Here is a 15,536-nt window from a genome sequence, read left to right on the forward strand (position 1 = left end):
GCTGTGTGGGTGATAATGAGAGAGAGGTGGGGAGAGCCAGTCCTTGGTATTTTCCTTCTGCTACAGACCCAGCGTGGTGGGTACCTTGAAGAAAAAGGCTCTTGAATTGGCTAGGAAAACTTTATTATGCTCCATGCATCCAGGGAGCTCATACATGCATGCACACACACACACACACACACACTCACACAGGCACACATAGCTAATACTGCTCACGGCGCTGGCCACTGGACACAGAGTGGCCCTTGAGAAAAGGCCCAGAATCTCCTCTGGTCCCTCTTCACTGTAGTCTCCTGCATTGCAGGCTGGGGCCTAGTACATGTCCTGCAGGCAGGGCCTTCACACTTCGAGGCCAGGACCCTTGCTCAGTCCCAGTGCCTGTACCAGATCTTCTCCAAGCCCACTCTTCAACGTCCTTCTCACTGCAAGGACAGAGCAGGGTTGGAGGGAGTGATGGGGTTAAGGCAGGCAGTGGGCATGCAGGGAATACTCACAAGACTTGCGGTTGCCACGGGAACGCTTGCGTTCTCGAGAAGCTAAGGCACGAGGATTGCTCTTGGTCACTGACTGCACCAGCAAGTCCATGATCTCATCTGAAGTGTCACTTGGTAAACTGGAGCCCAGAGATTCTTCTTGGGGGACAATGGAGGGCCCCACTGCTGTAGCCATGACTGGGGAGCTGCTCTGGACCATGCCTGAGGGAGCCAGATAGGGAGGTCAGCCCAGGGTGGCCCCAGCTCATTGCCCCCAGTGGCCCCCAGGTCCCACCTCTGATGCGGCGGCCATGTGTGGTGTCCTCAGGCTTGCTGGTCAGCAGACTCTTCATGCTGGCATGACTATCAGCATCACCCCGTCCTGGCCCACTGCTCACAGCCACTGGGACAGATGAATTGCTGGGGGTTTCCCCAGCCACACCTGAGAACTTTTCTGTCTGAAGAAGGGAAAAGGGTGAGTTGGGAGTAGAGGGAAAAAAACCGTGGGGATATCAGTCAAGACCTGGAAGGGACACCCACCTCAGTGATCATGCGTCCCCGGGTCTTGTTGCGCTCACGATATGTGGCGCGCTTCTGCTGCTGCTGCAGCACCCGGTCCCAGCAAGTCCGATACTCCAGCGCGAACTCCCGCAGTGTGTGGCAGAACTGCATGATGCGCACCTCACGGGCTGCCTCTGCCGTGTACCCCAGGTACAGGAGGAAGGCATGGAACCTAGGCAGGTTGGGGTGGGGAGGGATGGTGAGTCTTGCCTGGAGTTTGAGGGATGGTGGTGGCAGTCCCTTCTCTCTCTGGCCCACACCTCACCTGTTGTAGACACGGCGGTGCACGACCCTCAGCATGGCAACACGGCGGGTGCACTGGGCCAGGAAGTGGGTGAGGCGGGCACGGAGAGCTGGAGCCAGCTCGTGCTTGGCCAAGCTCCGCAGGCTCTCCTCGGCTGCCCAACTCCGGTGCTCCAGTTGCCCCAGGTTCTCAGTCAGCTGCTCAAAGTCCACCTGGAAAAGAAGAGGGTACACATGTTGTTCCCCTACAGAAGGACACTGCCTGAGACTGCCTCTGTGCCAGGCTGGCCAGCCTGGGTCCTGAGGACACAGACAGCCAAGATCTGGCCCCTGTCCTCCAAAAGCTCACAGTCTATTGCAGGAGACAGACAAGTCCATCTGATGCAGTGGGTAACAGAAGTTTCTTGGGATAAGTGGCAGCTAAACAGGACCAAAGACTGAGTAGGTATAGCCAGGCCAATAGAGAAAAGAGTATGTACGGCAGAGGACACAGCCCACATGAACACCTGTAGCCTGAGCAAGCACTGGAATGGCAGTCCACTTAGGGAGAAGCAGTGCTCCCTCATGCCATTGGCCGGTCATAGTCAAACCTCTGGCAGGTGCTGACCTTGGCACAGCGCGTCAGGGCAGGAATTTCTGAGTAGAAGTCAGAGGAATCAGGCCGGGTCTGGAGCACCAGGGAGCAGAGATGGTGCAGCAGTGACTGTCGGCGCACCGTGTCCTTCACCTCTGACACCTTCTCCAGGTAGCTCAGCTCAAAGCCGCTGCTCTGAAAGGACCCTATCTGAGCCTGGGCCTGGTTGGCTCCAGAGCCCCAGCCCCTGCCCTTACATGCTCTCACTCACCTGGGAGCCATTGAGGAAGTTGCCCACAGCCAGCAGAGTGGCCAGGATGCAGCGGAAGGTGGCATTTTGGACCAGCTGTTCCATGCCCACCTTCAGGTCAAACAGTGGCTCTGCAATTTCCTGGTGTGGGAAGCCAGGGACTCAGACTACATGGTCATTATGCTCTCCTGTCCCCACTGCCAGTCCCACTCCATGACCCAGGTACCCGCTCCATGCTGTCATAATCCAGCTTGAAGGCCCAGAGTTGTAAGCGAGCCGCCAGGCCCCCGATGGAGGCGAGAGTCATCAGGAAATTCTCAGCTGGGCCCAGGGGTATGTCAGGATTGGCCAGCTGGGCCTCCTCGATCTTCTGCCGCTCCTCCTCCGTTGGCATCATGGTCAGTAGCTTCTGAGAATGCACCCGCCACCCCACATAAGCCACTCAGCACTGGCCTGAGGCTTCAGGTATTGGTCTTGACTCCTCCCTAGGTCATGTGGGGGAGCCCCAGAGTCTGGGGATTGCTCTGCAGAAATGCTAAGCCCATGCCCACCACTGGAGAGACAGGAAATGCCCAATGACCAAAGGAAAGGGCCAGATTTCCCACACCCCTAGCTGGCCATCCCTACCTCAATGCCATCCTTGCTGACAGCAAACTCATCAAAGTTGAGCAGGGCAGCCTTAATGACGTGCACGGGTGGCAGCGTGGTTAGGCCGATGTTGATGGCGTTGCTGCGCTTGGGGTCCAGCACTGTGGTCATTGTGCGGCGGCCCTCACCAGCTTTCTTTGAAGTTGGGAGAAGGGCAGTATAAGACTGGGAAAGGGACTAGCTATGGCAACAATCTAAGAGGGTAACCAAGGCCCCATTCTCAAGTAGCCACATGGGATCATTCCACAACCAGGGATCTGGGATGTGTAAGGCTTTGGGATGGGCTGATCCCTTACTGAGGGACCTCAGACAAGCCCCTACTCCTTTATTTGCCTCAGTTTCCCCATGTGGGAAATGAGTGGCAGCCCCACTCACTCAGACCCTTGAGTTGATTTCCTCCCCTCTCCCCTGGATAAGGGTGTGATTACCTTGGAAGGCAGCACGTCCTTGGCTCGAGACTCGAACAGGTGTTCTAGCCGGGCTGTATCCACTGAGACAGGCTCCAGTGAGGCCCACAGGGTAGGGCAGGGCCCAAAGCGGCTCCCAGAGCCTCCATGGACCCCAGCCAACTTTAGCTCCCGCCAGAAGAGTTTAACTGTCTTTCTCTTGGTGGGGAGGGCTAGGCCATCAGGTGCTGAAGGAGGAAGAGGGGCAACTGGGGGTGGAGGTGGTGGGAAGGGGCTTTTGATGGGTGGGGGAGGTGGGGGTGGAGGAGGTGGGGGGCCTCCAGAGATCAGGGGTGGTGGGGGTGGGACCCCTTTCCCTGCCTCCACAGACTCTGTATTCAGCATGTCCTGGTCTTCATCCTCCCCCAGATCTGAGAAGTCCAGATCCCCAATGCAGAGCTTGGGTACATGGGTACGGAGTTCCTGAATGGGCTCAGTCTTGGGACTTGGTGGGGCCAAAGTCTCCTTGGGCTCTGGCTCAAGGCACTGCTGGGCCCGGAGCAGGATTCGGGGGGCAGCACTCTGGGGTGTTCTGGGTGCAGGGGCTGGTTCTGGGGAGCCCTGTAGTTCAAGGGTGTCTAGAAAAGTGGAAGAAGCTGTCAGTGTCATGCCCTCTGTGGAGCAACAGGGCAACCTAGGTGAATTCTGCCCACCCACCTACTCACCTCGGTGCCCATCGACCTCTTCAGGCATAGCTCCAGCCAGTGTCTCTGCCCGGCCCTGGGCCAGTGCAGCCTGCTTTTCTGTTTCTGCTGCTGCTACATTCTCCAGGAACCGGGCTCTGGGGAAAGGCACGTGTCAGTGAGGGTGTCTGACACACCCCAGCCCAGGGTGGCGCACATGCCTTGCTGGGCCCCTAGGCACTGCCCCTAATTGCAGGCACACACAGACACACAGGGAACAGTCCATGCGCTGAGCAGACCCAGGACCTGCCCTGCAAGGCCAGCCTCTCCTTGTTCAGTCTTCCACATCTGGGGAGGGTCACTACCAACCCAGTATTCCCAGGTCAACATGTGCGGAGAAGTTCTACTTCACATTTAATTTGCAACCGTGCTGCTATTCATGTTCGCTGTTCTGATTCTAGACAAGGACCCTTAGAGCAGGGGAAGGGAACAGCTGTCCAAATGGGCACACCATGCTGTCCCTCCCTTGGCATGTCTGGCAGCTTCTGAGAGCTATGGTCTATGCCCAAAAAGGGCCTGGTAAGCAACAGGCACTCAGTTTATGTTAAAACAATGAATGTGATCCTGTTTCCTTCTTGGCCTCTTCAGCCTCTGTTGGCACTCAGTCCCTTATCATTCCCTTAGCTGGAAGTTACTCCTCCACCTCCACATCACACAGCACCCTAGATTCCCTCCCAGCCCTAATCCTGGGCTGAGGACACAGGAGAATCAGCTCCAGGTTGGGAGTCAACATCCTCATCGCTGGCCAAAGCTGTTAAGTTGTCACCATTGAAGCACAGGAACCTCTGTGGCCCCAGTGAACTGCTTCCCAGTGCTCCTGGGTAACCAAGGAGGCATCAGTCTGGGAGAAACAGGGCCTGAGAGCCCCCCAGCTCTGGCTGCATCAGGCACATATAACCCCCGCTGGGGGAAGCAATGCTGAAGCCCTGAGCACATGGCAGGCCTGGCAGTCTGGCCTCTGTACTTACTCCAGCCTGGCCTGCCCAGTGGGGGACTGGGGGACAGGTGGGTTCTCAGGGGCCCTGGGTGGGGGGGGGGGGGACAAGAGGAAGAGTTGGCAATTGTGATGCCTGCTCCACCCCAAAGCCCAGTTGCTCACACCCACACAGAGCTGGGTGGTAATATTAGGGGTTCCTTCCCAGGCACAGTGGGAAGAGGAGGTGGTGAGGAAGGCTAGACGTGAGGAAAGTGGAAGTGGAGGGGAGAGACTGACATGACACAAGACAGAGTGCAGTAAAAGAGCAGAACGAGAGAGAGACAGACAGACAGACACAGACAGAAAGACAGAAGTGGGTAGGGAAACAGATGACATTGGCAAAGACAGGCAGAATGCCAGAAAGAGATGAAGAGAAGCCACAGGAGGAGGAGGTCCAGTCGGAGCCGAACCCCACCCCCCAGCAGTCACTTACCAAACAGGAGCAGTTTGGTGAAGTCTGGAAAGAAAGAGAGAGAAAGCACGCGTGTGGGCAGAGAAGTTTGGGCAGAGGAGGCGGAGGGCCCGTGGAGGGGCGCAGAGCGGAGGGACAGTTGGAGAGAGAACTCCCAGGACAGCCTCTATCTCCCTGCTTACTTGTAGATACTCCTCTCACAGGAGCTGTCGGATGAGGGCGCCACGGAGATGGTAGGAAAGAGGCTCACAGTGGTATGCAGGCCAGAGGCCTGGCCCCCGGGACTGGAGGCGGGGCCTGTAGGTGGGGCGGAGTCTATGAGGCTGGAGGCGGTACCTGACAGCAGGGCAGAGCCGGTAGAGGAGGTGGAGACGATCGGTGAGGCGGGGCCTGTGGAGCTGGAGGCGTGGCCTGTCAGGAGGCAGGGCTACTCCTGGCAGATCCGCTCCTTCCCATCTGCCAAGGCTCCTTAGCTCTTACCCAGGCTCTGAGGTGCGCACTTCCAGAGATCGTCGGCTTCTCTTGCCCTCCTCTGAAGAAGGCTTTCGGCGAGTGGTGCGCCGCCCACCTGCGAAAGCTTCTTCCATGTCTCCATCCTCCAACCGCAGGGCATTCTAGCGGAGTTGAGCCCAGATGGGAGCGGCTGAGGCCCAAGTAGGTGGGATGGGGCACTGATCTGCACCCGTTCCCCTCCCTCCCCTCCTCTCGCCAGCAGTCCTGCCCCAGCCAGTTCAGCCCACCTCGTAGAGCACAAGCTGCGCGCGCAGATCGACATCTGTGCCAGCGGTGCCCAAGTGGCGCTGGACCAGTGCCTCCATGCCCTGCTGCTCCAGTGCATCTGTCACGTCGTAGAAGGAGTCCTGGTCCGGGAGCGCTGCCAGAGTCTAGAGGGTGAGGATAGAAGGGCAAGGCTAAAGCTGATGGGAAAAGGAAGTCAGGAGCCTGAGGGGCTCAGAATTGGTGCTTAGTTCTCCCCTTGCTCCGGCCACCCGACCTTGTTGATGAGGGTGACAGTATACACCAACAACTCAGGGTCCGCACCATTCTTCTCCTCCAGGATGGACACCAGATTGGCCCATGGAAGAGCACCTGCCACACAGAAAGGGGAGCAGTCATGTGGGGACAAATAGGAAAGAGGACTCTGAACAGTGGGGGAGGGAGGGACAGTCTCTGACCCGTGGTGCTGGCCACAGAGTTGACTGCGCAGATGAACAGCGGTGCGTTGCTCTCAGAGTATTCCACAAACACCAGCAGGAGCTTCAGGGCTGTCTTCACCACCAAGCGGGACTGAGAGAGGGGTCACCACATATGAGCGGGGCTTGGGCCAGATCTGTGCTAGCTCCTGGTGGGGAGGGGGAAGGGCTCCTGGGGCTGGACCAGGGTTGAGAGTCTAGGCAGAAGGACCTGGCTCTAGGCCCAGGTGTTGAAGTGCCTTCCACACTTAGAGGGGCCACAGACTTACTCCATTCTAGCCCACATTGCAGAAGAGGAAACTGAGGCCCAGAAAGAGGCAGTGGGAAAGGGTGCATGGCTGAGTGGAGGGCCACTTACCAGGCTGGCACACAGTGTGTACAGCCACTGCACGGTCTCACTGTGGGCCACCACACCCAGCATCCCATCCACAAAAAGCATTAGCTGGCCTAGTGCTGAGGATACAGCGACAAGAAGAGGTCAGTAAAGGATTGCTGAAGGCAGGGGTCATGGGGAAGGGATGGGGCTGACCTCGGAGAATGTAGCTCTGATAGTTGTGGTCGGCAGCTGCACCCACACGGATTAGGCAGCTCAGCCCCTCCGAATGCACAAACTCAGGCACCAAGTCCTTGTCCTCCTGAGGGCACCATGCGGGAGTTTAGAGGGGCTCAGCCTGGATGCCCACCCCCAGCCCACCTCCGGGCCTCACCTGGAAGATCTGCTTTAGTGAGAAGAGGGAGCGGCGGAGCTCAGGGCCACTGGAGCCATACAACTTCTCTGCAAGGAGTAGGTGGGTATGGAAACCTCAAGGAGACACAGATACAACCCTCCACCAAAGAATATGCTAGTGTGCTAGTACTTTTGAACCCCCACCTCCTCCTCCACTCCCCGACTCTGGGCAACCCCACCACAGTCTAGCAGCAGCAGCAGCCTCAGCCCTGGAAGGAGAGGTCACGATAGGAATGAGAGGGGTCACACATCCTGTCTCCTGTCTGTCCTGTAGACTGCCCAGAACAGGCCTGAAAGAAACTGCAGCCAACTGGGGCAGTGTATATGGGGGAAGTGTTGACAGACAGTGATGTCCTCACACACTCACCCAAGATGGCATTGACCCTCACGGAGAGCTGGGTCCGCAAGATCAGAGTAGGCTTCCGCCCTTTGCTGGAATCAAGTAGCCCAGTCAGCAGCTCCCAGTCCACTCCTTAGGGTCCCTCCCCTCCAGCCAAGGCAGCCAAAGACCTCCCCACATGCCAACCCTGGCTCAGTTCCTTCCTCTCCAACTGTTTCTCCAAGCCCAAGAGTTGTCCAGGGAGGGCTTGTGCAAACACAGGCATCTCAGGTATGTGGGAGAGCCCCCACTCCCATCCCAGGCAGCAGGTAACAGTGGTCAGGCCTTGGGATTCCCCTGGCACAGTTCCCTGGGGCAGCAGGAGGTGACCCACAGCCCTGGTTAGAGATCAGGTGTCTTGGCTGCTAACACCTGAGCCAGCCCCTCCAACACTGGGGCAAGAGTGGGAGCCAGTCTTGCCTTCCTGGCCCCATCAGCTCTGACCTGATCTCTTCAAAGAAGCCCTCCAGCATCTCCCGCTGCTCTTCCAGGGACAGCTCAGGGTCCAGGTAGTATCCAGATGGAGACACTTGCAGGGCACAGTCCTCTAGCTGGGGGCAAAGGGAACAGCTGTCAGGGCTGGAGAAGAGGTGGCAGGAGTATGTTTGGAGACCCCATAACCTCCTACCTCCCACTCAGGGTGCTGGCACAGAGACACACACAAGGGCCTGCACTGCAGCAATGCATTTCTTCAGCAATCAGTTCTCAAGGGCCTACTATGTGCAAGGCCCATGAAGCTCATAGGGCTTTCTCCTGGCTAACACCTACTCACTCTTTAGGTTTCAGATTAGACAATGCTTTTTTTTGAAAGCCTTCCTGGACTCCTCCAGGCAATGCTACGCAATCCACTCCAGCCTGTATGCATACCCCTGTCAGAGGCCTTTCACACAGCGTTATCACATCCTAGACATGAGTCTCCTTCCCTACCAACCATGTGTCCTCTGGGTTCAGGCACCGTGTCTGCTTGCCCAAGCTATATCCACAGAGTCTATTATAGCACTCGGCACACAGTAAGTTCTCCCTAAATGGTTGTTGAGCTAATGAACATGAATGAGGAAAGGGAATGGAGAGAAGATGGGAGGAAGTTCCTGCATTCAAGGAAATTCACAGCCTTGTGGGGTGGTAAGTTGCAGCCACGAAGCAACCAAGTCCAGGGAGAAAGTGTCAAGAGGCTGGGAGGAGCAAACCCAGCTGAGAGGGGGATGTGTGTCCTCCTGAGTTAAGAGGGTGAGGAGGAGGGGCTAATCAACAGGTTCCCAGTCCCTCCAGGCCTGAGGGTCTTTGCCCTACCCCCAAGTGGGCTACAGTTACCGTGGTCCTAGGTGGACCTCAGAGGCCTTCAAGGGGCCTATTAAACACCAGATTTTAGAGTCTGACTCAGTCAGCCTACAGTCCCTGAAACCTGCATTGTAACAAGGAGGCACACACTCCATCCATGAGTCCACTTTACATGTCACCTCCCCACTGAGCCTGGCTTCCCACCATCACCAACACCATAACACATGACACTTGGCTGCTTGAGAAGTGCCTGTGAAGAAGCCTGGTAAGGTGACTTAGGACAGTCTAAGGGCAGCACCGTGCCTCTCCCTGACACCTCCTCCATAGCACAATGCACGTGCAGGGCTCAGCAAAGTTCCCTTGACTTGAGTGCTCCCATTCCTTGAGAGGCCCAGGGAGAGCCCATGTCTGGAGAGGCAGTGTGTCTTCTGGTCTCCATCTTACTGGGAAAGTCAACTCCAACATTTGTCCTGCTCTTCTGTCAGCCCTGCCCTGCTCTGGAACCAGCCCAAGGGCTTCCAGCTGCCCTTGGTCCCCTGGGATGAAGGGAGTCCAGTTCCTGCCCCTACCCTGCTTCTGCTTAGTACCCCTGCTCATGCCTGAGAGCCTGACCCGGCTCCTTCTTGGCAGTTCAGCCTGTAAGGCCCTTGGGTGACCATCCCCTCCCCCTGCCCCTGTCCTGGCTCCTGCACTGGGACATGGGACATAGGACAAACACTCCAGCCTGTTCTCTGTCCCACTTCCTGCTTGGCTGCCTGCCCTCCCCTGGGCAACTTGGGCGGGCCTGGTCTCTCTCTCCTCCCTGGGAGCAGAGTCATCCTCTCCAGGGCCTACTGGGAACAGGCCCTGAGATGGGGCAGCAAGGCCCCAGGGCTGGGGTACTTCTTCCAGGGCCGGTTCAGCTGAGGGCAGCCCCGCATTCCTCCTGATCCCTCTTCCCACACGGTGACTCAGCAGCCTACCCACCCTGCCCCCAGCCAGGCACAGTTACATCTCCTTCCACCTTGGACTGGAGGACTCTGGGACCCTAGTGAAACACATTTTCCCCAGAGCCACAAATCCCCTCAGGGATCCCCCAAATCACACATAGATAGAATAGCTCATTCATTCAAACATTCATGGGGGGGAGGGTATAGCACAGTGGTAGAGAGCATGCTTAGCATGCATGAGGGCCTGGGTTCCATCCCCAATATCTCCATTAAATAAATAAATCAACCTAATTCCCACCCACCCCCAAACCCAAAAAACATTCATGAACCAGGCTGGTTTTAGGTGCTGAGGACAGAGCAGGGAACAAGACACCACTCTGCCTTCCCTGTCTTCCAACCCAGTGGTGGAGGCAGGCAGGCTTGACTCAGAGAAAGGCCACAAATAAACAGAGAGGCACAAATGCTGAGAAAGGGAAGGGGTGGAGAGCTGTAAAGGTAAACACTGGAGGGGTAAGTAGATTACACCTGATAGCGACTTACACATCCAAGTATATGGTCAGGTAGGTACACATATGCTTACTGGCACAGGCAAGAAGCATACCAACAGAAAGCTCAGGCCCAGCAAGCTCTCTTCCCCTTGTGCATGCACACTTGTAGGCTCTAATCCCAGGTAAGCCAAGAATGGCCCTCTCCTTCCAGAATACCTGGGCTGCCTGTGTCTATTTGGGGCAGAGTCCTGAAGACTAAATACTCCACCACCCCTAGTCTGCTCAGATGAGCAGATTGAACCTCTTTTCCTCCATGGTGGTAGCAGTGGCCTCCCTAGCCACTTCACCTGTCTTATCCTGCCAGGGCCCCATTTCTGGGGAGGGGGCCCAGAGGTAACAGCCAGACCAAAGCCTTCAGATGATGGATGGTGTCTCCTGCCCTCAGCTGTCTGTCCTGGGTGGAGATGGGGGTGGGGTGGGGAAGGGTTAGGGTCAGGCAAGCTGCAAAGAGCAGGGACTTCCTGCCAGCTGGGTGCTGCTTGTCCCTCACACTCTTGGCCCCTTCCTGGGGTCACTCTTTTTAGAGCCAAACCTCTGGGCCTTGTTTCTCACACCCTGGGGCTGGGCCAGGCTGGACTAAGCCCAAACCCTGGTGCCTGCTGACAATGGTTGGGGTCAGCACAGGGCCTACAACCCTGACTCCCTCCTGGCTCTTGTCTTCCTCACTTCTCTGATGTCGGTCTTGGGGTGGAGTCTTTCCTCCATTCTTCCCGGGCTTGGCCCCTCACTTCAGTCTCCAGCTCACTTTTCTCTATTTATTTATTTTTATTAAGGTATAGTTGATTTACAATGTTATGTAAGTTTCAGGTATGCAACATAGTGATTCACAATTTTTAAAGATTATACTCCATTTAAAGTTATTATAAAATACTGGCTATATTCCCTGTGCTGTCAACATACCCTTGTAGCTTATTTATTTTACCCTTGTAGCTTATTTATTTTATACATAATAGTTTGTACCTCTTAATCCCCTACCCCTTGCCCCAGCCCACTTTTCTCTTGATTCCTTGGGCTCAGGCTTTTCTGGCAGGCCAAGACCAACCTGTTACATATGGTTTTACATGCAGGGCCAAGCTTAGGGGACCATGGTGTCTACTCCCCAATATTTTTCATTCAGGTAAGAATGAACATGGCAGGGGCGGGGAAATGAGAAGAGGGCAGAATTATATGCTGATGGACTCATTCTAGAAAATAATTTGTTAATTACCTTTTTCTTCTCCTTTCCTAAAAATGACCTTCCTTCCCTTTTATCTTGGGTCTCCAACTGGGGCTTGGCTTCCTGGATGAGATGACATGAACGGGCCTTGAGGAGGGAAGCCCTCATTTGTTATGCCTCCTCTGTGTCACACACTGGGCAACCTGGTTCCTTAGATTCTCCCAATAATCCTTTTACAGGTGAGGAAACCAAGTCTTAAAAATTCAGTGAATTTGCCTTAGGCTGCACAACTAGGATTGGAACCAGGGCTAACTGACCTAGATCTTGGGCCTTTGGAAGTGTTCCAGGGAACACTGGAGGGGAGGTGGAGTGAGGACTAGGGCCTGTAGGGATGCCAAGGGCTGGAGACTGGCCCTCAGCTTTCTGGACTGTGCAAATACCCCAAACTGGTCCTCCCAGTTCCAGCGAGGGAACACGAATGAACACACACACATCATACACGCTGGGGTAACAGTGCCTACTTCTGCCAGGATCAAGGTCATGGGGTTGCTTGACAGGCTACAGCCCAGAATGACCAGCAAATTGGACATGCTGGCCCTAGGGAAAGCTGGGAGGCCATGACTCATACCCATATCACAATCCTGTATAGTCTCCCAAAGACACCTCCCTATCAGAAGAAAACAGGGCTCAGTTCATCACCAGAGCACCCAGTCTTACCCTTAAGAATCCCCTGGGAACCCCTCCAGTTGTTCCCTGTCCCAGAAGGTCAAGTTCACACTTTAGCCCCTTTGCCACATCTGCTCCTGAGGGGTAAATTGAGGCTGGAGTAGGGAGGGGCAAGATCATGAAACATGTGCCACCTCTGTTCCACTCTAATCTTTAGCCACAGCTGGGGAAACAAAGTTGCTGGTAATGAACAGATTTCTAGGGCTATCTCTGCTGCTAGGAGCAGTGGGTTCCTCTGGCCTTTCAACAGGGTAAGAGCAGCACTCAGGTCCCTCTGCCCAAAGCCCAGGGAGCAAGAAATCTGTGCTATCCCAGATGTGGCAGGGCCTTTGGATACCAGGCAGAGGCTCCTGAAGCAGGCCTAGAAAGCCAAAAGGTAGCAGGGAGGTGGGACTGGGCAGCTCTGGGTAAAGAGGTGAGATGCAAGGCTAGAAGGCCAGGCTCTCCCCTAGGGCAGGGGCAGGTCCATGGGCTGAGTGAGGCTCCTGCACAAAGAGGAGACAGATACTCCTGAGTTCCCCTGGGGACACCATGCATGGCCCAAGGCACTGCCAGGACAACCATGCCACCCCCCCACCCCCATCCCCCAGGGCCAGGAGATGAGTCAGAGGCTGTGGCCAGGAGCTTCCTCCTAGACTGGGAGGAAATGAGCAAGGCCTTCTCAGACCTGAAAGCTCTGAGTCCTTTAAAAAAGGAAGCCCCAGGGGAACTCTAGAGACTAGCCCCAGCCCAATGGGGTGTGTGGGGTGGAGCCCCAGAGAGAAAGTGGGCTGGGCCTCTGTACATTCCCAGGGAACAGGCAGGGTCTGCAAGGATGATGGGGGTCAGTGCCCAGAGTGGGAGGGCAGAGGTCACTTGGCTGTGTCCTGTTGCCCCTCTGGACAACTGGGCAGAAGATGAGGCAGTGAGTAGAGAACCCCTCCCTCTTATTTCTGCTCTACAGACTGAGATGGGGATGCCTAGGTTTCTGGGCTACCTCGCCCCTCTAGAGGGCTGTGGAGGAAGGCCTGAGTCATGTCTGAGCCCCTGGGGCACCCACTTATAGGACTAGAGGAGGAACCAGCTACTGATATTTCTTACAAGAAGGGGTCCTGCTCCCCCTCCCTCAGCTCTCTGATGTCCCTGCCCCTACCCTATTCTCAGCCCTTCTTCCTCCAGGCTTCTATTCTGGGGCTGTGGTCACAGTTTATATTTGGGATGAGCACAACACAGTGCATCTGACCATTCCTGGCAGAGCTGCCAACCCCAGGGAGTCCTGGCTCCAGGCACAGTGGTAACCCAGTGTCTGCCGCTATATCCTGACTGTGGGGAATATGACAGTCCTCAGGTACACCAGGTGGGAGATCCTGAAAGTGAGAACAGGAAGGACCAAGTTGGAGGGGCAGGGCAAACTTAACATATCTGAACTCAGTAGTGCCCTCAGCTAGGGAGCAGAGAACAGAGGACAGAGCACCTGATGAGGGGTGGTGGTGGTGGGTCTCTACATGAGGGGGAGAGATAAGGGGTAGTTCTGAGCGTCTTCCCTGTAGCTGACGTCCCAAACCTGCCCCTCATTGGGAAGAGGAATGTTAGCGCTAAATCCTGTCCCTCAGTGGTGGGTGGGAGAAAAACATGTTCTCTGTAGTGCTCCAGGTTTATTTCAGTACTAGGAGTTTTAAGAGCCTGGAGGCAGGAACCTGGCCTCAGTTCAGCATCCCTCTCTATCCAGGTGGCCTCTAGCTGAACATGCTTCTTCTAGGTCCACTTCAGTTTGCCCTTTTGAACAGGGCAGGGCAAGGAGGGGTTGCATCAACTCTGGAGAGGGTAATATGCTGCAATCTTCAATCCTTGTCCTTGAAGCCTAGGCTCCACTCAGACACGTGCGACTCCCCAGGCCAATAGTCTTACCACCTCTCCCGCCCGCGCTGGGAGGCGTGGCTGGCCCGCAGCGCTAGGAATGCAGGCCGGGGGCCCGGCGCTTGGGGCACATTCCAGGGGAGACCCCGGGCAGGGATGGGGGACAAGTTTGCGCAACTCAGCACCCAGCTAAGCCTGGGAGCATCGGAGGGCACCTCCATCAACTCTTTCTTGGTGCGGACTGGCTTGCGGGGCGCCCCAAGGGATTGGTAGTGTGCCTCTCAGAGTTCTGGCCCGGAAACGAAGTGCTCCGGAAAGGAGTGCCTGCGGGGGGCTGAGCTTGGAGAGCAGGAGGGGAGGTAAGAGCCGGCCATCTGGAAAAGGGCCTCTCCCGGCACTGTGTACGAGTCGGCTCTGGGGAGGAGGCAAACTAGGGTAGGCCGGCGGTTTAAAATTAGCCGGGCCCGCTCCCTCCCTTCCAGCCCTCGGCCGATGGCGGCGGAGGCTGTACGGGACAGTGAGGCGGTGACTCAGAGGGCTTTTTCCACCAGTGCAGCCTCCTGCGCTCAGCGTGTTCCGAACCTGGCCGCTTCCTGGGGACTCCCCTCACCCCGTTAAATCTCTTCTCCGCCGGCACTCCCAAGCCGGGCCTCCACCTGCAGGGAAAACCCTCAATCCGGCAGGACCCAATCCAGCCTCCAGCCACCTTTAGTGGCCCGCCCCGGGTCCGCCCCTTCTCGTGGTCCCGCCCCCACCATACCTGAAGCAGGTGAAAGCTGGTCTATCCCCAGTTCCGCCTCCTAGGTCCGCTACCGCTCAAACAACTACCGCCACTTTCCAGAGCAATTAATCGAGCAGACAGGCAGCGAGCGGACCCCGACCGCTTTCCCAGGTGGGCCTCATTTCGAGAGACAGCTGGGTATCGCAGACCACGAGCTCCCATTTCCTTTACTCAGCTTCCCTCGACTTGAGAGGCGTCCCCCGCAAGTGGGACAATGAGGACCTTGGATCCCCAGCCCAAAACTTCCCTGGAGGAGCGGACCCGCTCCAGTCTCTCCTCGAGGGGTGCTCAAAGGGTTTCATGACGCCGACCCTGAACCCTCGGTCGCCCTCAGCGTTACTCCGGCTCCCCTCACCTTGAGCGGCGCCCCCAGCAGGCGGTGCAGAGCGGGTATCTGCACACCCAGGGGCAGCGCCCCGTCCAAGCTGCAGGTGGGGGCCCGGCGAGGCTCCGGGAAGTTGGCACATGCGAAAGGGTCGGTGTCCTCTAGGTACTGCACCCGCACGGTCACCACTGATACTGGTTCCCCGTCCCCACGGTCTTCCCCGCCAGCCATGGCTCGGCCACTGGCTCGTGCCGCGCGCCTCCGGTGGGTCTCGGCCCCGCCGCGGAGTCTATCCAACTAGCTCTGCTGTCTGGGCGGGGCCGGACGGGACGCCGAAGCAGAGGGGCGGAGCCAGGCGGAGGCAGGGCCGAGGAAAGGGGTGGAGCCAATAG

General features: G+C 56.8%; 1 protein-coding gene across 4 annotated transcripts; it reads right to left on the minus strand.

The window, feature by feature from the left end:
• Window positions 1–106: 106 nt before the first annotated feature.
• On the minus strand, window positions 107–15,460 carry FHOD1 (formin homology 2 domain containing 1). Of its 4 annotated transcripts, none has more exons than XM_032486519.1 (24): window positions 15,175–15,460; window positions 8,010–8,116; window positions 7,554–7,618; window positions 7,167–7,234; window positions 6,989–7,094; window positions 6,818–6,912; window positions 6,442–6,553; window positions 6,261–6,355; window positions 6,007–6,150; window positions 5,747–5,880; window positions 5,449–5,664; window positions 5,288–5,311; window positions 4,847–4,900; window positions 3,861–3,976; window positions 3,178–3,383; window positions 2,729–2,884; window positions 2,328–2,510; window positions 2,123–2,242; window positions 1,885–2,046; window positions 1,300–1,490; window positions 1,014–1,206; window positions 769–931; window positions 495–695; window positions 107–422 (listed from the first exon to the last, which is right to left on the minus strand). In XM_032486519.1, exons 1-24 carry the CDS (start codon window positions 15,373–15,375, stop codon window positions 340–342), a joined length of 3,195 nt encoding a protein of 1,064 aa, XP_032342410.1. In that variant the 5' UTR covers window positions 15,376–15,460; the 3' UTR covers window positions 107–339. The 4 variants fall into 4 exon arrangements, with proteins under 4 accessions (XP_032342410.1, XP_032342408.1, XP_032342411.1 ...); XM_032486517.1 differs by having other exon boundaries at window positions 3,178–3,773; XM_032486520.1 differs by lacking the exons at window positions 4,847–4,900; window positions 5,288–5,311 and having other exon boundaries at window positions 15,175–15,459.
• Window positions 15,461–15,536: the final 76 nt, after the last annotated feature.

This window comes from Camelus ferus, chromosome 9, assembly GCF_009834535.1.
Source record: "Camelus ferus isolate YT-003-E chromosome 9, BCGSAC_Cfer_1.0, whole genome shotgun sequence".
Taxonomy (NCBI): domain Eukaryota; kingdom Metazoa; phylum Chordata; class Mammalia; order Artiodactyla; family Camelidae; genus Camelus; species Camelus ferus.